Genomic DNA, 21,002 nt, shown 5'->3' with positions numbered 1-21,002 from the left:
TATGAAATCAGATTTTCAGTGTTGTCTCAGAGTTTTTGACCCCATTGTATATTCTCTAAAGGTACCACATCACGGACAGGCTTTAACTGCATGTAGTTAAGATGCATGGGGTTGGTACCAGAGAACTAAATGCCAGACTCGCACTTCAATTTACAGCCTAAGGCAAAGGTGGCGGCATGGTGGACAGCATGTCTCTGGGGATGTGACAGTTGCAACAGGAATGAAGTCCTGGAGGCTGTCCTAGCCAATCAAAGTCAGAAATTAAGTAAGGCTCAATAAAGTAATTAATCGGAGCCTGGTGAGGCTAAATAAGCTGATTACTGGCTGAGCGATACCATCTCTTCCTCCTTAGGAAATCTGCTTTAGAGATCTGTTGTCATCCTATCCATTTCCTCTCTCTCATCTCTCGGTTTTTTCCTTATTGTCCTCTTTCATTGTCAGGTCATTAATCAAGGCCCTTTAACTCTGCCGAGATACACTGAGATTTCAAATAATACAAATGTTTATTAAACAAATGGGCTTAAATCTGCTGTGACAAATATGTTTGTTGTAAATATGGCATGAGACTTTATTAGGGCACATGTTTGTTCATTTAATACAAAGGTTTCAGTTTGTTTTGACAGTGTAGTGGACAGCAGGAAATAAGCAATTCTAAATGTAATTTAATGCAATTTAGCAGATGCTTCCAAAGTGACATACCTCTGCAGATAGGCCGGTCATCGCTCCAGCCAACATAACTGTCTGTAACTCGTAGGCAGGTGATGCTTTTAGACCCCTGAAGTTCGTATCCTTCATCACAAGAAAAGTGCACAGTAGCACCCCGTCTGCAAGAAGAAACTGATTATTATTTTGAAAGAATACCAACCCATACATCTATAAATTCTACATTATGGACATTCTGTAAAGTCAGCCGGTCATTATGACAAAATAAATCCTAACAGGGTAATCAGCCCCTGATGTGGAAGTTTATTTTGTGATAACGATTAGCCGCCACACATTATCCTACTTATTACACAGCTACTTAGCAAATAAATAAATAAATAAATGAACATGAAATATTGATATGAGTTGAAATTATTGTATTTTGTGAGAAAGAAAGTGACTGCAGAGTCCTACAAAAGACAGGCAACCAGCACAGGAGATTGGAGGCCAGGGATAAAGATCAATTATGCAACTTATCAGTCATTGTACACATATTTTTGGCTGCAGCATGGTGCGTCTGATGAATTAGATTAATTACATTACATATTAGGGCTGTCCCCGACTAAAGATTCTTCTAGTCAACTAGTAGTCGTTAATTTAAGCAATTAGTCAAGTAGTCACAAATTTATGATAATAATATAATTACATAAATATATACTGGAGATGGGTTCCGTTTGAGTTTCAGGGCTATATTTATCCTACATTGCTTCCACTGTTCTACATTACAGAGAAATACTATACCATAATAAGCCTTTAAAATATAGTTCTGAAGCACATGCATAAAGCTTGCCGCAAAGTAAATAGTATGAATATGACAGAGAAAAAAAACAAAAAACAAAAAAACAAAACAAATAGGAGACTGTCTGAACATTTAAATAATTTAATAATAAACTAGTGTTTTCTGAGTCAATGTCGGCAGTCAAGATGAAGTTGACAACACTCATCTCTGCAGTATAGTGGATGTGTTGGAAAGGCACGTTAAGTTAAATGTTAATGTACATTAATGTTGTTGTACTAATTTAGTTTCCACACTCCACACAAACACTTGGATATGTGCCTAATAGTGCACATTTGTCTAGGTTTACAGTACATTAATTTGAGTGGCCATCTAAAGTGGTAACATTAAGCTACTTCTAACATGCTTTAAATGATAAGTCATGTTTGATGTCGATGAATGAAAGGTGAACGTTTGGATTTCCTGCCAAATATAATTACTACATGGACCAGCTGTGTTAAAAATCTGTCAGTCGGACTCCGTGACTTTTTTTTCCCCCCTGCGACTAACCGACTAATTAAAATTAGGTTGACTAAGCCTAAGACTAACGTTTAGTCGACTATTAGAGGGCAGCCCGATTACACAGTCAAACCAAAATGTATTCAGACACCTTGAACATTTCATTCATTAATAGTTTATTCACTATAGTTTAAAAAAAGGTAATAAAATATGACAAGATCTCAGAGTTAAACTGTGTCAGAATAACACTTAAGCAAAACTTGGTCAGGTCAAAGTGTCTGAATAATTTTTGGTTCCAAATTTTTATCAGTTTTACTGGTAGTCCACTGTATGAAGAATTTGTGGGTATAATATGTCACAGTTTACTTTATTTTGCTATCCTCACTAACATAATTGAACTATAGTGTCCTGCACCCACTAGTAAAAATATATCAAAAATATAAAAAATGTCTGTATAATTTTTGGTTTGACTGTATATAACCCTAATAAATCTAATAAGCCTAATAATAAGTCTAATAAGCCTTATAAGTCTACAACTAACTTTTGGAAAAGAAAGAAAGGAGAACAATATCATCTTCTATCATTTCCCTAGATTATTTTCCAACTGTGCAAAGTGCTGATGTCGGGCGACTCAAGCCCTTCACAGCAGTTCCCAACCTCTCACATGTGAGCTGGTATCTGTTCATGGCTAAATCAAATAGCGTGTCAGCATAAATACCCCTTCTCTCCACCCGGCAGCAGTGGTCCTGTCTGATCTTGGTAATGGACAGCCTTTAGGAAACTGTGATGTGTGCATCCAGATGCATCACTGTGCCGCTTCCATTACCTAGCCGCTGATGAAGGGGCACTCAGGTAGCCGGAGCTAAGAACATTCCAGTAAAAAAGTTCGATTGTCTTTCACTTCCCCGCTGCGATTGCCCTGAGAGCTAGTGAGTGTAAAACGGATTGTCCCCATTTGTCTGTGTTAGAATCCTCTAGGGCGCTGCCATTCACCCTGCGGGGGGACGCTGACAGCCTAACTTGCACCGCAGGCCTCTCTGTAGCAGCACTGTGCCTGGAAATGACACTACTATAGCTCTGTCCCCACTCAATTAAATAAGTCCGGACCTCTGTCTCATTTTCAATCTCCTTGCCTCTCTGTTCTCTTTTCCGATCATAAATGATGGTACATATTTCACTTGTTTTCTTTCCCCGATCATTTCTACCATTTTTAAAGTCCCCTTCATTTATGTCTTAATATATTGAATGAAGCGCTTAACTCATAATGTTTCAAGATGGACATCTTATTACCTTGTTTTCTGTTATCAGAATATCACAATTAAGTGAATAAATTGGTGAATGTTAAATAATTTTACTACTTTCCATTTCCATTTACTACTTTCAAGTGAATGGGAACTAAAACTGTTTGGTTACCAACATATCTTCTTTAAGTTTCACTGAAGAAAGTCAGTCATATGGCATGTTTGGAATGGCATGACGGTGAATAAATAATGACAACGTTTTCATTTGTTTTGTATTAATTATCCCTTTAAATCTTTTAGTGAGAAATCAACAGCACACATATCAGTCCATATTAGCAAAAGTCTTTATAAATTATTATATTCTGTACTGGTGCATCCAAATGTTATTTATTTATTTATTTATTTTTAAATGTATATGTTGAACAGGAAAATATTGCCTTTTAAATAAATACATAGAAGCCATATTAATGTTTTAAAGTACTGAAAAACCTTTCTCTCTTCCTTTACATCTCTATCTCTCTATCTCTATTTCTTTTCTCTCTTTCTCTCTCTCTCTCTCTCTCTCTCTCTCTCTCTTTTTCTTCTCCTCATGCTCTGACCTTTGGGGGCCCACAGCCCATGTTTATGCTGATCAAATATCCTCCCTGAGCTTCGAGAATTAAAAGGCCAATGAGAAATTAAACAGGCGCCCACCTCCTGCATCTCTTGCTATTCATCATCCTGGCATTACAAACACTAAATTAACTGCACACCTCTTTCCTCTGTGTCCTCTCAGTGGACTATTTTAATAAGTAATCCATAAACTCATTTCTCACCTGAAATCAGAGCCTTTTCTTTTGCCCCTCTCTGGGATTCCTGGATCTGGACACATGTTATGTCCTTGTGCCACCCCCATCTGAGACACTGCAAAAGACAAGAAAGGTGAAAAAAGTTGGTTAATAGTAGGATAAGGTACAATGTCCTCCTCCCCCATCTTTTCCTTTTGACCATATCATCAAATATCAACACATGCATAGAATGATGATACTTTTATTAATTTAATATACTAAATTGTAGCTTTTACTGATCTGATCAAACTAAGCCATGTAGAGATTTCAGTTTTATTTAGATTTAAATAAAACTTAGATTTTATTTAGCCATATTTAATTAATTTTATATTTTATGATTTAATTAAATATTACATACCCAATAAAACTCAACAACTCCCTGTAGTTCCATCACAATCCTCTGTACAAGATGCACCACCTCAAAATTTGCCCCCAGTGTCATGTTGCTGGCGTTTTTAATATTTAATTTTATTATAATTAAGTCATGGAGTTATTCTATGAATTAGATGTACATTTCAAACATTAGTATTATTCATCATAACCCAATTGAAACAAACTGAGTGGAATCATTCAATCTGCATTCCGTTTATTGCTATTATAACATCCCATTCAATTAAAAATATAGGCCTATCCATAATTCATATAATTACAACGTGTAACTCAGATTGAGATATTTAAATGGGTTAGTTGATTTATCATTATTTAACTTTTTTTTTAAATCCATACATTTAAATACAATATTTTATTTAGTATTTTATAGTAATGACATTATTTTAAACATTTAAAAAAGTAATACAACTATCAAACATCAGATTCTTATTATTATTATTTATTTATTTATTTATTTTTACTAATGATTCTACAACAGGACCTATTATGTCCTTTTACAAAGTCTTGATTTTGTTTTTGGGGTCTACTAGAATAGTTTTTCAAGCTTGAATGCTCAAAAAATACAAGTTCCCTTTCAGTCGGTCACGTTCGACGTACGTCAGTAGTGACCGACGAATTGGGATATCGCTTAGAGAGCCCTATCATCTTCGTGTAAACTAAAACAAGCCAATGGAATTGGCGTGCGATATTTGCATAATGCGCACCGCCCCCGTCAGGTGTATATAAATAGGAAGCAGATGCAATCGCACTCTGTCTTTCGCTTCGGAGCCATTCACTGGTGTTCTGTTTAGAAGACTCCTTTCTTAATGTGTTTTTGTTCTAAAACACTGCCTCAGAAGAGGATCTGCAGCGAGCTTCGGTGCTGGTGAAGAGGGCACGTTCAGCGAGGTCGCGAGTGTCCGAGGAGCTGAGCTATAAGCTCTAAACTGCTGTTTTCACAGCAACACAAAGAGTGTGTGTGTGTAGCGATTTGGGCCGGTTCCTCGGCGTGTCAGGGAGTGGTGTACCTGACACATCGCGTCGCTCCCTGGGTGCTTCAGCACGAGTGAGTTGACTTCCCCTTCTAAAAGAGCTTTACAGACGAACCCTGACAGTATGTCATTTCGTCTGTGCGTTACTGGGTGCGGTCGTTCCCTGGTCCCTGCTAATGGGCACAATCGCTGCATCTCGTGTTTGGGCGTTCAGCACGCTGAAGCAGCTTTTGTGGATGGTTCATGTTCCCATTGCGGGAACATGACCATCGCGGTGCTGAGGTCGAGGCTCTCCTTCCTGAAGTCTCAGGAAGCGGGAGTCCCCTCTCCTATGCCGCGTTCGACTGTTTTTTCCGGCCCCGGGAACCGGATTGACGGTACGGTGCTGTATAGGAAGGGCGACCTGAGGATAACGGTCAGGGCTTCCCCGCCGAGCGGAAACGCTCCTCGGGCCCCTGCCGCCTCAGCAGCACCGCAACCCATCCTGCCGCCGTTGGTTTCCGCTGGGCCCTCTTCGGACTGTCCAGCCGTTACCTTTGGTGCGCCGGCAGCGGATCGGATGTCGATCACAGCATCGGAAGGTGAGCCAGAGTCCTCGGGGGAAGACCCGGACGCGCTGCCGCCCTCCGGGACGGTAGCGTGGTCCGAGTCGGATCCTGAGTTGACGGCTGTGCTCTCCCGGGCCGCCTTGTGTGTCGGGCTCGAGTGGAACCCTCCACCCTGTCCCGGCCCATCTCGGTTGGATGATTGGTACTTGGGGGGGGGGGTCGCGCTGGCCAAACCCAGCGTCCCGCCCCAATGCCTTTCTTCCCGGAAGTGCATGACGAGGTGACCAGGTCTTGGCAAACACCGTATAGTGTTCGTTCGAGGCCTGGCCCCGCGTCCGCCTTCACCTCCCTGGACGGCGGGGCAGCCAGGGGGTACGCGAGGATCCCGCCAGTCGAGCGGTCTGTTGCGATGCAACTGTGTCCAACGGCCGCTGGCTGGCGTGGTGAGCCGCGTCTCCCGTCCCGGGCCTGTAAATTCTCAGCCGGTCTGACTGAGAAAGCTTACAGTTCCTGTGGGCAGGCTGCCTCTGCCCTGCATGCGATGGCGCTTTTGCAGGTCTACCAGGCAAAAGCGCTGTCAGAAATGCCCCAGGAAGGTCCTGACCAACAGCTGCTGGGGGAGCTGCGCGCTGCCACCGACCTCGCCCTCCGGGCGACGAAGGTGACAGCACGCGCTGTTGGTCATGCGATGTCTACCTTGGTAGTCCAGCAACGCCATCTCTGGCTGACCTTGGCGGACATGCGGGATGCCGATAAGCAAAGGTTCCTAAATTCCCCCGTGTCCCCGGTCGGCCTATTCGGCGACGCGGTGGAGAGCTTCGCCCATCAGTTCTCCGCTGCACAGAAGCAGGCTGAGGCTATCAGTCACGTCATGCCACGGCGCTCCGCTGCTGCCTCCACCCAGCCGCCCGTGGCTCAGCCTCAGCCCGCTCGTCGCCGAGGGCACCCGCCTGCATCGTCCTCCGCCCCTGCTAAGACGGCAAAGCAGCAGCCTACACCAGCCAGACAGCAGGGTGCCGGTCGCGGGCGTGGTGCCCAGCCCGTCTCCGCTAAGCCCGGTGGTAAACGCAAGAGCAAAACACGGCACTGAGACGGGCAACCTGGAGGGGAAGGATCTTGCTCTTCGGGAGAGTTTTCCACCATCTCTCCCACCCCCGGAGGAGGGCCGGGGGGAATTTGTGTTTGTCTGTCCACCGCCGCTGGCTCTCCGGAGTCCAGCGGTACCCACTTTTTCACAAAAAGAGCAGTTTCCTCAAACTCCAGGTCACAAAAAGGGGTGTCTGCCAGTGTGCCAGGCTCCGCCTCGCCGCTGACAGCTCCCTCCCCATTCGCCAGCAGGTGGCAGTGTGATGGTGCAGACCGCGTCCCGTGCGTCTCCCATGCACACTGCTGCCTCGCAGAGTCCGACCCCACTCCGGGCCGCCCCCAAGCCGTCCGGGTCGGGTCCCTCTCTGCCTTGCTGCCCCACCCCCGGTGCGTCTGTGGTGCCTTTGGTCCCGCTGGCTCAGTGTCTGGAAGCATGGATCACGCTCCCCAGCCTGTCCAGTTGGCTCATTCGTACTATCAGACTCGGCTATGCGATTCAGTTCGCCCGGCGTCCCCCGGTCTTCAGGGCCGTCCACTTCACTCAGGTGTCGTTGGACAGTGCACCTGTTCTCCGGGTGGAGATTGCTGTCCTCCTGGCGAAGGATACAATCAAGCCGGTCCCTCCAGCCGATATGAAGTCGGGGTTCTACAGCCCCTACTTCATTGTACCGAAAAAGGGCGGTGGGCTATGGCCAATCCTGGACCGTCCCCAGGATTGGTTTGCAGCAATAGACCTGAAGGACGCGTACTTTCATGTCTCGATTCTGCCTCGACACAGACCCTTCCTAGGTCGGTCTGCGTTCGAGGGTCGGGCATGTCAGTACAAAGTCCTACCCGACATGGTTGTAGCTCCCAGCCGGTTGGGTCTTCAGGTCAACTGGGACAAGAGCAAACTCGCCCCCGGGTAGAGGATCTCTTGTCTCGGTCTCGAGCTAGACTCGGTCGCACGGACTGCGCATCTCACCAAGGCGCGCGTCCAGTCGGTGTTGAACTGCCTGAGCTCGCTCAAGCGCAGGACAGCGGCTCCACTGAAAGATTTTCAGAGGCTCCTGGGGCATATGGCATCTGCAGCCGTGGTAACGCCGCTCGGATTGCTTCGTATGAGACCGCTTCAACACTGGCTCCGCGGCCGGGTCCCGAGATGGGCGTGGCAGTGCGGCACGCTCCGTGTCCCTGTGACACCGAGCTGCCGTCACACCCTTGTCCGGTGGTTGGACCCTTCGTTCCTGTGGGCCGGAGTACCCCTCGAACGAGTGTCCAGGCATGCTGTGGTCTCCACAGATGTCTCTGCCACGGGATGGGGGGCCACGTACAACGGGCATGCAGTGACAGGTCTTTGGACGGGGCCTCAGCTGCATTGGCATACCAATTGCCTCGAGTTGCTAGCGGTTTGTCTTGCGCTGGCCCGCTTCAAGAAGCTGTTGTCAGGCAAGCACGTTCTAGTCCGTTCACAAAGCACTGCGGCCGTTGCGTACACCAACCGTCAAGGTGGTCTACGCTTCCGTCGCATGTCGCAACTCGCCCGCCATCTCTTGTTGTGGAGTCAGAAGGATCTGAGGTCCCTTCGGGCCACTCGTGTCTCAGGTGTGCTCAACCGTGCAGCCGACGAGCTGTCACGGCAGCATCTACTTGCGGGCGAGTGGCGGCTCCACCCCCAGGCGGTCCAGCTGATTTGGCAGCGTTTCGGCGAGGCCCAGGTAGTCCTGTTTGCCTCCCCGGAAACTGCCATCTGCCAGTGGTTTTATTCCCTGACCGGCGGCACGCTCGGCACGGATGCCCTGGCACACAGCTGGCCCCCGGGTCTGCGCAAATATGCGTTTCCCCCAGTGAGCCTTCTCGCACAACTCATGTGCAAGGTCAGGGAGGACGGGGAGCAGGTTCTGTTAGTGGCTCCGTACTGGCCCACTCGGACCTGGTTCTCAGACCTCATTCTCTTCGCGACAGCACCTCCCTGGCCGATTCCTCTGAGGAAGGACCTCCTGACTCAGAGACGGGGCACCCTGTGGCACCCGCGTCCCGATCTGTGGAACCTCCATGTGTGGTCCCTGGACGGGATGCGGAGGTTCCGAGTGATCTCCCGCAAGCGGTCGTAGACACCATCACTTCTGCTAGAGCTCCTTCCACTAGGAATCTCTATGCGTTGAAGTGGAACCTGTTCGTCGAATGGTGCGCCTCTCGCCGAGAGGACCCCCGATCATGTTCAGTCGGATCCGTGCTTTCTGCAAGATGGGTTGGAGCGAAGGCTGTCTCCCTCCACCCTCAAGGTGTATGTTGCCGCTATTGCCGCACATCACCATGCAGTTGAGGGTAAGTCCCTGGGGAAACACGATCTGATCGTCAGATTCCTGAGGGGGGCCAGGAGACTGAATCCTCCTCGCCCTTCCTCCGTACCCTCTTGGGATTTGACCCTGGTTCTCACAGCTCTCCGGGGTCATCCCTTCGAACCTTTGCAATCAGTCGACCTGAAACTAATGTCTCTTAAGACGGTTCTTCTGGTTGCATTGGCTTCCCTGAAGAGGGTAGGGGATCTGCATGCATTTTCGGTCGATGAAACGTGCCTAGAATTCGGGCCCGGTGATTCTCACGTCATCCTGAGACCCCGGCCTGGATACGTGCCCAAGGTTCCTACCACTCCCTTCAGAGATCAAGTAGTGAACCTGCAAGCGCTGCCCTCGGAGGAGGCAGACCCAGCCCTAGCTTTGCTCTGTCCCGTCCGCGCTCTGCGCGTTTACGTGGACAGAACGCAAAGCTTCAGGACCTCAGATATGCTCGTCATCTGTTACGGAGGCCAGCAGAAGGGAAAGGCTGTCTCCAAGCAGAGGATGGCCCACTGGATAGTGGATGCCATCGCCTTGGCGTACGAATCCCAGGGCGTGCCTTGCCCGCTCGGGTTGAGAGCCCACTCCACCAGAGGGGTGGCCTCTTCCTGGGCGCTGGCTCATGGCGCCTCGCTGACAGATATCTGTAGAGCTGCGGGCTGGGCGACACCAAACACGTTCGCTAGGTTTTATAGCCTACGTGTAGAGCCGGTATCCTCACGTGTACTCGCATCCACTAGTCGGTAGACGTGTTGTACCCACTCTAAGTGTCGGCTTGCAATGCCATTCCCGCCACTGGCCGGATACGTGCATACTTTCACTCCAGTCGTGTTCCCCGCTTGGCGAACCCTGTTGAGTTCCTCCGCCTCCCCCTTCGGCTCGGAAATTGCGGAGTGTCTGATGCCAGGCCTACATCCGTCGCTGACGCTGTCTGTTGGCTGGGGCCCATATGTCGTGACCCCTCTACGTGAGCGGTCCCATATGTGTATTTTCCACGGTTTATAACTCCCTACGGGCCGAGTCCGTGTCTTTCCCTTAGCAGAGCCAGCTCTGCTGTCACCTGTCAGATGAGTCTCCCCCTACCAGGTGGAGCCATCCCAGGGACTCCATATGCGTACTGCCCCCCGGGCCAGTCCATGTGTGTATTTCCCACGTAAACTCCTCCTCCATTGGGTAGGTAGTGGTCTTCGCAGCGTCCCTTACAGGTTCGCTTCCCCAGTGTGTCTAGTTTACTTAGTGGGTAGTGGTTAGACAGCAGTAGACTCTCTCGGTGTAAGCTCGCCCCCTTCACCGCCAGCCGGTGCTATGGCCGGCTGAGCTTGCGCTGGGCACTGGAAGGGGTTTCGTAACTGTGGCGCTTTAGTTGGGATCCCAATTCGTCAGTCACTACTGACGTACGTCGAACGTGACCGACTGAAAGGGAACGTCTCGGTTACGTATGTAACCCTCGTTCCCTGAAGGAGGGAACGGAGACTTACGTCCCGTCGCCACAGTTTCTGTACCCTCGCTGTAGCGCGGACACCAGTTGTCTCCTCAGCGAAAAACAGAGTGCGATTGCATCTGCTTCCTATTTATATACACCTGACGGGGGCGGTGCGCATTATGCAAATATCGCACGCCAATTCCATTGGCTTGTTTTAGTTTACACGAAGATGATAGGGCTCTCTAAGCGATATCCCAATTCGTCGGTCACTACTGACGTACGTCTCCGTTCCCTCCTTCAGGGAACGAGGGTTACATACGTAACCGAGACGTTTTTTTTTTTTTTTTCTCAGATATTTCACACTGTTGCAGGATCTTTCTTCTCAATCTTTCAGTATTGCTCTGTTTAACTCCTGTCTTTATGAAACACCTTCTTCCAAAAAGCACAATGTGCTCTTATTGGTCAGCTGGATCAGTGTGTTGTGATTGGTCAACTGCTTTTGTTTGTTTCAAAAATGTCACACCCCATAACAGAAGTGTGAGCTTCAATACACTAGGAACGCAACTCAAGCAGGCCTCAGCCCCTTTATTTTGAGCATGTCTTGGCTGGGAATTATTTAAATGGAGTCATTTTAGGGAGTTCAGTATCAATAAGAGTGTGTACAGAGAATAACTCCCTTTAACGTGGACTTTGTACTTTGTAACTTTGCAGACCTTTTTCATATTCAAACAGCAACATTACACACTAAGCACAACTGGTCCTTATCGACAAGTTGACAACAAGGATACGTTTACTCTAAAAGGCTTCTTGACCCAGGTAGGAGGTCATCCAACCCCAAGAGAGGTGCAAGATGCCCCTCTTTCATGATTTTAACTTTTATGTGATAAGAATTAAATTAGCAAATGCTTCCATCTATGTCCCTTAATAATATACTGTAAGATGCAACATCATTCTGTTCTTGCTGAGCTCAATAAATGCACACACTTCTTAAGGGTCACTTTCTCCCATCTTACCCTACTATGTTTGGCCAAAACTGGCCAAATTTTGTCTAAAATGTAAGGCTCTCAACATTAGTATCTGGTGTACTGAGCTGTTGCTTAAAATCAGTATCACACTTGCAATTATGCAGTTGGTCTGAACATCAACGTGAATTTACCTTGTAAAGAGAGCAAGACCATCTGTAAATGTATTCGGCTGTCTACACAGCCTGCCCAGGTTTATTGAATAAACAAAAGAATCAATCAGTCCTCCCAAGAATGCCAAGATATTTTCAGACATCATTATGCGAGTACAAAATTTTCCTTGGCATCACACAAGCTGAAGTCATCCAGCCCTGCAGGAAGTGGAAATGACACGCGGGGTCAAAGAGGTTGGCCGTAGCCTCGGTTTCTGCAATAGGTGGCTAGGAGGCAGGAGAGGATAGTGGAGGGAAAACCTGAAGTGACACATGTTGATTGGCCGAGGCGCGCCTGGGTGCAGGCCCTCATGCATATTGATGTGGGACAAAAGGCCAAGCTTGTCAGCGCTGCCGTTGAGACACTGCCGGCCACGGTGACGGTATTGAGATCCCAGATGACACCCTCAATGGGCACATGCTCACACGGGCAGGCTGACATTTTCTCACAATGATGCAGAGGTAATAGAAATGTAAATAAAGACGCCGTAACAGAAGAAAGCAGGCTGAAGAAGACTCTCAGCACACAGAGCAATTACCCCAGCCCTCGATAAGCTTTTTCTTTCTCTGTTTGCCAACAATGGAAGCGGTAACTTATTTTCCCTCCCCTCTGGCCTTAGGGAGAAAAATAGCTCCATTTATCTCCAATTGACATAGCATTGAATAAAGATAACGTTAATGTTCAAGGTGGTGTGCTCGTGCCGAGCGTGAGGACATGCTGCAAGTGTGGAACTGCTTTCATCAACTCGTGGACAATGGAATTTGCACGCTGATAATGCTTAAAAACCCATAAAATTAATCTGGAAAAATTAAGAACGTTTTGGCCTTAAATGATAATAAATTGTAAGGTTTCAGATTTCAGAGCTGTGAATGTTACATTTCAGTTCACTCACGCTTGATCTAAACAACATACAGTAAAATTGGACACATTCCTGAATCAACATTCTTATTAAATATATTTTTTAAAATATTTTTGATAGTCTCTCATGCTTACCAAGGCTGGATTGTTTTGTATAAAAAAAATAAAAATAAAAACAATAATATTCTGAAATATTATCACAGTTTGAAATAATTATTTTGTATTATATTTTAAAAAGCAATTAATTCCTGTGATAGCAATATTAAATTGTAGGTATATACTTGTTAATTAATGTTGTACATACTGTTACCATTAAATATAATTATTCATAAATTGAGATTTTGCACTGTGTTGCTTGGCAATGCCAAGGTCACAGGTTCAAATGCAAGTCGCTTTGGATAAAAGCATCTGCCAAGTGCATGAATGTAAATGAAACGCAATGCGGATTTAGGAAAACGTCATAAAGAGGTTGACTTACAAACTGATATCTTGCTGTGGTTGTCTTTACTTGGCAGCATCTTCACCCCTCTGGACTTCAGCTCTGTCATCTTCTTCACTGAAAGTCAAAAGCAATATAACATTTTATTTGAGAGCAGGAAGGATAAGGAAAAGAGGAAAAAAATATAATTATAGACCAGATGCTTGCTAGGCATTACAAATCATGAACTGCATTGTAATTACAATTACAGTCTTTCAAAAAAGCTGTCATTCTTGTGCAAAAAAGCCTATTGTGTTTGAACAATGCTCAGTATGTTTGTTGAAAAAGCAACAAAATAATGCAAGCGTGCATTTGTACGCACACACACATGCAGTCATTGTTTTTCTTTTACATTGCTCTCGAAAGAAAATCAGCATTTGGGTAAGCGTTTGTAATGGAGATGTTTACCATTAGAAACCAGCTGTTTTAGCAAACCAAATAGTAACAAATCATTTAGCATATTGATTAAATTATATTTGCAACTAACTTAAATGTGAAGTGTGCATGCGGAGACCAGGGCGGGCGAGAGCTGTGAGGGAACGGCGCGAGGTCGGTGGCGCGAGAGTTAACGAGCTTCACCTGGGAGGCGCACCGGCCTTGAGTCTCTCACGGAGGAGCTCCGAAAGCATAAAAGGAGGAGCGACGACAGTGAAGGACGAGAGAGGACCAGGCCTGGACTTTATTTTATGTTTTATTATGTTTGTTTGGCTGGCATTACTTTCGTTTTGTTCTTTGTTTTTTTTTATTAAAGGCTATTGTTTGAATGTTCGCCGGTTCCCGCCTCCTTCTTCCCGTATATACGAACTGTATTACAGTGCCAATTCTGTTTCTTTCTTTCTTTTAATAGTTTTCTTTCTTTGTGGTTTCTAGTTTTCTTACTGTTATTCTATTTTTCTAGTTTTGGTTTGTTTGACCAAAGTGCCAAAGTGACCCATATCCGATACACTATGCACGTGGCTATACAACCCAAGGTAGGCATATTGACCCGGAACAGCTTAGGCCAAAGTAAAAATGGAAGAAAAAACATTGGTCTCTTAAGGTGGAGAAAAAAAGAGGAGAGCCTTTGTTGCAGCCTGGGTGAATGTAGCAATGATCGCTGCTGTAGTCGCTGTGGTTGGTTGTCCACATGAATTGGGGTCATGACGCTTTTTCAATGATGTACGTCTTGCATTGACAGGGGGATATCCAATCTGTCTGCTTACATGGCAGATGCAAATGCACATATTCGATTCATATCAGATTTATTTTCACATATGAATGAGGCCTGAAACCGATCTGAGAATATCAGAATCCATGTGCTATTTTCCTGCATGCTTACACATTCGTGGGTCATATTCGATATTTGCCACATGGGAGGAAAAAAAATCGGAATCGTGTCACTTGAACCGTGTAAAGTAAATGCGGCCTTAGTGGCCCTTTATGTCAGAACTTGTCTAAGTTATACTTTAAATACAGCTGACGCAACCAGCCCCAGATCTGCAGAATATACACATTGTGCTGTACAACGTAGAACAAATCAACTCACAAACATTGAAAACTGTCTTAAATTTTTAAGTCAAAGTGATGAAACCTGCAAAAAGTTCATAAAACAGAGCGTAAACGACAAATTCTGAGAAATTAAATAGATGGACAGCAAAGATGTCCTTAAAGATATACTTTTTTTTTTTGAGCATCACTCTCTCTCTCTCTCTCTCTCTCTCTAAAACCACTTTACCTTTTCTCTCCATACCTAATCTTTGACGGATTTGGAAAAAGATTGTGATGAAGCTAAGTAGCTTGTTATGATAAGAGTGTCTTCCTATTGGATATTACTCATTGTGGAGCATTTCACTAAAGGTTGGAAATAGGAAAGGAGGTAAAATAAAAGGAGAGAGGTCAGTGGAAAATCTAATTAAGAGCTTAGCTTTCCTTTCTCTCTTCCTGACATTCTAAAATTATTTATTTATCAAACTCCAGTCCTGTAATCCCATCCCATCGCTCTGATCTGCTTATGGAGGAGGTGAAATTCCTGCAGATTCCATCTTTGTTTCCTGTAGCTGAGCTGACTAATCCCATTCCTCTGCTCATCTCCTTTGAGTGGTGACCTTTGAACTTGAGAGTGTGATGAGAGTGCCGCCAGTAGCACAGCTGGTGTGTGTGTGTGTGTGTGTGTGTGTGTGTGTGTGTGTGTCTCTCTACGTGCCAGGTGTTGGGGGTATTCATGACCTTTAACTGACTTAATAACACTTAACCAAGATGATTCAAATTATTTGACTTTAATTCTAACTACAGGCAGGGGAAATCTCTGCAGGGTGCATGACGACTACAGATAGCAAACAGTTGCAGTGAATCTATAGTGAATCTCTTCTTTAGGTTTTCTGCACTGGTTGTTGGGGGGATTCTTTAAAATGGATTTAAATCTAAAATGTATTTATTTATATATATTTTTTTTGCTCCAAAACAATCACAAAATTCGCTTTTAGGAGATAAAAGCATTCCAAACTTACGGTCTCTCACTTCCTCTAAAATGGATCACAGATTTCCATGACGTCAATGTGCACTTCAGCTTCTCATCAGACCTTCTGTCCAATCAAATGCTCTCTAGAATCTAAAGTGTCCTGCCCCCTACATTATAAATAGACGCTGAAGCTGTGGGTAAAATCTGTCACTTGTTCACACATTTACTATTTTCTACATGATGAATGGCACATAGTGCACTATATAGGGGTTAGGGATTGATTAAGACAGTGTACAGTAAATATGCTTTCCACAGAGGCGAATTAAGTCTGGTTTCACGTTAGTGTCACAGTGTAGATCATATCCACAAGTAGGGATGGGTATCGTTTACATTTTGGTTTACCAATACCAATACTGCTTATCAATAACGGTACTTATCGACGCTGTTATCGATACTACTCTCTATTATTTGGTGCAAAAAGACATGGGGCCCTATCTTGCACCCAGCGCAATTGACTTTGTACACCGACGCATGTGTCATCCCTATTTTCCACCCGCGCAAAGCGAGCTTTTCCCTCCACAGAAGCACGTCGCTAAACTAGTGAATGAACTTGCGCTCCCTGGGCGGTTCAGCGCAAAAAAGGAGGCGTGTTCCGGCGCAAACAATCCCTGGTGCTATTTTGCTGTTCCATTAAACAATTGCGCCACTGACCAGAAAAAACCTAGTGTAAAGTCAGTGGCGCATTGCGCGTTGTTCATTATGCTATTTTAAGGGCGCATGCTTGACCATAATGTATAGCGTGCACAACGCGCATACACTTTGCTCATGTAATCTACACAGATGCAAGTTATTTTTGCAAATCATATGTTACACTAAAAAAATATTAACACATGAGATGACGGAAATCATTGTGGTGTGCCACGAAGATGTGAAAAAACCTGTTTAACCGACGCTATTTTGGGTGGGTTTCTCCCATCCCCATACAACACAACTTCTCTGTCTTTCACTGCTCTTACAAGAACATCAGTCTCCTCGGCTGTGAACCGCTCCTGGCGTGCGCCTGGTAAATACGCCATAATAATAGCAATCCATAATGGAACTTGCGCACCTGCTTTTAAAGGGAATGTTGGATGACGCTCTGATTGGTTTATTTCACGTTATGCCCAAACCACACCTAGCTACTTCAGACCAACCCATTTTAGATTTGCGCCGGGCGCAAGAGCCATTTATCCCACCGGGAAAATAGCAACAGCGCCGAGACCCGCCCACAAAGTTACTTGCGCTTCGCGCTTTGACACTTGCGTTTCAGATCGTTAAAATAGGGCCCATGATGTGAAAAGAAGTTTTATTACTGCTAAACTTTAGTACTGCAGTTTACAAATGCCTCTAAGCCAGTGGGCCCAAACTGCCGGCCTGCGGGCCATTTACGGCCCACCCTCCCCCTCTACCCAGCCCGCAACTAATCTCAAAAATAAAACATAATCTGGCCCGCTAAATTATTATAATTCCCTAGTTGCTACCTGACTGATATACAAAGAAAAAGTCGCCGTTCTATGGGGGCATTCACATATCGCGTCACATAAGCGGCCGTGCCGCATTCTCCTTTTTTCCAATGCGCTTTCGCTCCAGTGGCGTCTGTTGTTGCCATGCAACCATGAGCCGCGCTCTCAACCGCATCGCTTCTATTATGAGCGCACTTGCCTAAATCACAGTAAAAGCACTCGACTTCAAGTCACGAGCGTCGAGCGGTTAAACCACCGAAACGCGTCCGATGCAGCCATTAAACGTTACCGATGCTCAAACGGCATCTTGGACAAATGTGTCTCAGCTGTGTGAGCGCAAGCATTGCCAAGTGTCTGTCAAGAAACAGAAGAGTGTACAAATGATTTCAGGGATTGTATTTGTTCAGTACAGTGTTGTTCAGTGCAAGATTTTAATGTTATTTAAGCTAACATAAAGTAAGGGAAAATACTTCCACTAAATGTTAAAAACTAATAATGTATGTAACAATGAGAGATTTTTATTTTTTGACAAAATAAAGTTGATATATATAGCTCCAATTTTTTGTTTATTTCTGACCCCTCCACGCCACAAGTGTTGCTGGTTTTGTTCCTAAATTACACAATTTTTTATTCCATGCACCTTGTTGGATGTGAGAAGTTGCACCAGACTATTGCAATGAATAGTATTATATTAGTAGGCTATATTAGTAGTATTATATTAGTAATAGTATTATATAATTATATTACACTCTGTAACAATGAGAGAGACACTGCTGTTTACATTTAGTATGGTAAATAAAATATTTATAGTATAGGTATAAAAACATTTTAGTAGGCCTAATGAAAGTTAATGAGAAATAATGCAAAGGAAAGTACATTTTCTGAAATGTTGCGCTTTCTTGCGCTTGAATGTTAATATGGCCCTCCTATGAGGTGTCAATCACAGAAATGTCCCCCCGCCAATTTGAGTTTGAGACCTCTGCTCTTTCCTCAGCATACCTTTAAAAAAAAATACCAAAAACAACTAGCCTAACTAATGTAAATTTCACGCATTATTAAAGACAAGTAAAACACTCAGTGATTAAAAAAGGACAAAAAATAAGCAATCACAACAAATAAATACAACTGAACAAAGATATGATTGAAATAAACAGTGTTTTAACATATTCAGGTACAGAAACTGTAATCAAATGTAAAATAACACTGCACTTTATAAAAAAAAATATACATTACAATTATAGTTAAAAAAGTTACTCGGTCAAGAACGAGTGAATTTTCTCTTTGTCTTTTGTTGACTGATGGCTCGAGCTGTGATATAAACTAAATGCTATTGGCTATTTTTTTTAAAGGGGAGGAGCTGTTTAATATGTCCCGCCCTGAAATTATGTCAATATATCGAATAATGCTGCACGTTCCAAGGCACTTCAGTGGGCCTTTAACAGAACATGAGGGAAAAGAGCTGAACGATCTATTGGTATCAATTTTTTTTTTTTTTTTTGTAAAAAAATGATTTATAATCATACAATATAAAAAATAAATCATATGTAAGGCATGAAATATATAAAATAAAATCTACTTCTACCTTTTCTTTAGACAACATTAATTTAAAACCAACTTAATCTGAAATTAAAATGAGGAAACACATACACTTGTGAAGAGCAGATTGCTGTGTAGAACATGTTGTGAAAACAGCCCTAACCTTTCACTTTCTCTGTCTTTCCCATTTCAGTTTGTTTCTCTCTTTTTCCAGATGTTTTTGACAGCTAGGACCCCTGAGCTGTTTCTCAGTCTTGTTACATAGACTTACACAAGTAAAGGCACCAGTCCCACGACAGCCCATCTCTTACCTTGATACTGAGCACTGAAGCCTCTCAGTTTGTGGTTTCCATCAGATGTGAAGTGGAGTCTCAGCCAGTTCTTGCTGCTGATGATGGGCGATGGCAGGTTTGGACCAGTAAACCTGTAATATTAAAGAGAAGACAGGATTTATTGAGTGTAGTACACTTACTTCTTACTTTCTATGTGGAACACTGAAAAAAAAATCAGTTTTATTTTAAAATTCTAGAGGTTTCTCTTTCCAATGCAATTACAAACAAGTAAGGCTTTCAAGCTTCAACAAAGATGCAGAGGCACCATAAAAGTGGTCCGTGTGACTCATGCGCTATATTCCAAGTATGATGAATAGAACAACCTGTAGGTCCTTTTCCAAAACTTGAAAGTTTGAGGTCCAATTAATTATAATCACATCTAGTGACCATCACAGTGTTCAGAACTTCTCCTTTAGTGTATAGTGTCCCTGTAGTGTTAAATAAATAAATAAATATATATATATATATATATATATATATATATATATATATATATATATATATATACATATATTATAAACTGTATATATAATAGTATATATATAATATAGTGTATTTTTTTTTATTTTTTTTTACGATTAGCCCAATAGCAACCCACCTCCTTCCCTAAGCTTAGATGTACAAGTGGTCAGGTCTTGGGATTGTCAGAATTAGTGTTAATTACTTAGATAACACAGGCACAGTAGGACAGCTTCTTTATTTTAGTGAGCGTTAATCGCATAAGCTGAGAAGGAAACAGAAAGTTGTCTGACAAAGAAGCGTAAGCTCATCCTTGTAGTATTTACCAAATGTCAGATTTGGCTCAACAAGCCCTACAAGCACAAAGAAAGACAGACCTAGAAAAGAAGGGAAAAAGAAAGAGACGAGTGAGGAGGTATGAATAGTTTACAAGAGCTTAGTCTACGTTCCCTATTTATTGCACATCTGATGCAATGAATTATTTTTAACTTCTCCAGCTCAGACCGACCAAGGCCACCAGCGGTGACGGAAGGGGATAAAAATGGGTCTGAGTCACTAACACTATAACTCTTTTTGCAAATGAAATCATTAACATTTAAATGACTACACGGAATATGTGCGTCTGTTGCTTATGTCATAATGGCTTAGTTACTTCTCATTCTGTGGAGGAGCCTCTGACCAATGATTTTCTTAGCTTTTAATATATTTTACTTGCAAACCATCAAAGACACAAAACAATTATTTGGAAATTATTTGGCAAGGAAAATGAGACCCAAAGAGGAACATCCAGATCGTGATTAGACGTAAAACAGTGAACAGATTAGACGTTTTCAGTGAATTGCCTACATTAGCTAATAGACGTCATGGCTCCATGTCAGGAGCATATGCTAGAAAAGTCATTTTGTGATGGTTACATATGTGGCACATTACAGTCACTTGTTACTTCACTTCTTTTTAATGACCAGTCTTGTTAGTTAAGCTAATTGGACTTCCTGGAGTCGCCACTGCTCGGAGTAACCCATACATTGCAGTTCAGAAAGCTCTTGCTGTTTAAAAACAGTTCAAAAGACATAATCTGTCAGCATTTGTAACATTTATGGACAAATGTCTATATAGTAAACGTTAACAGGTAAACAAAGTGACGTGGGGCCCACCGGCGAGGATCAGCCGCACCAACAGGTTAACGTACAAAAAAAAAGTAATTTGCTAAAAATTCAGTCACTAAAATTACTCTTGAAAACATGGTCAAAAAAGCTTAACGTTCTGTACACTGCATGATACAATATTTAAATGTGGTTTTAACTTTGCAGTGTGTACATACTGACTGATTCACATTTGATAATTCTAGTAATACCACACAAATACATCAAGATACCACCCTAAACCACTTTATTTACCCATAATAGCAAAGAGTCTGAAAGCCGCAAGAGCTTTTTCATTACCGCTGAGCCAAATTGAGCCACATTGTGTTTCTTTTCAAGTATA

The 21,002-nt window shown here is 43.8% G+C and overlaps 1 protein-coding gene across 4 annotated transcripts in view; it reads right to left on the bottom strand.

Moving 5' to 3' along the window:
- The window catches only part of csmd2 (CUB and Sushi multiple domains 2), a 343,711-nt gene that overhangs the window by 146,014 nt on the left and 176,695 nt on the right, over window positions 1-21,002 (bottom strand). For all 4 annotated transcript variants that reach the window (XM_067411157.1, XM_067411158.1, XM_067411159.1 and 1 more), the window contains exons 6-9: window positions 19,038-19,150; window positions 13,252-13,329; window positions 3,993-4,080; window positions 700-824 (exon numbers count right to left, since the gene is read on the bottom strand). In XM_067411157.1, coding sequence (XP_067267258.1) covers window positions 700-824; window positions 3,993-4,080; window positions 13,252-13,329; window positions 19,038-19,150 — 404 coding nt within the window. The remainder of the gene's footprint in view (window positions 1-699; window positions 825-3,992; window positions 4,081-13,251; window positions 13,330-19,037; window positions 19,151-21,002) is intronic.

Source organism: Chanodichthys erythropterus, chromosome 15 (genome assembly GCF_024489055.1).
Source record: "Chanodichthys erythropterus isolate Z2021 chromosome 15, ASM2448905v1, whole genome shotgun sequence".
Lineage (NCBI taxonomy): Eukaryota > Metazoa > Chordata > Actinopteri > Cypriniformes > Xenocyprididae > Chanodichthys > Chanodichthys erythropterus.
The sequence above is the reverse complement of the archived record's forward strand: the minus strand, read 5'-3'. Positions and strand labels throughout refer to the sequence as shown.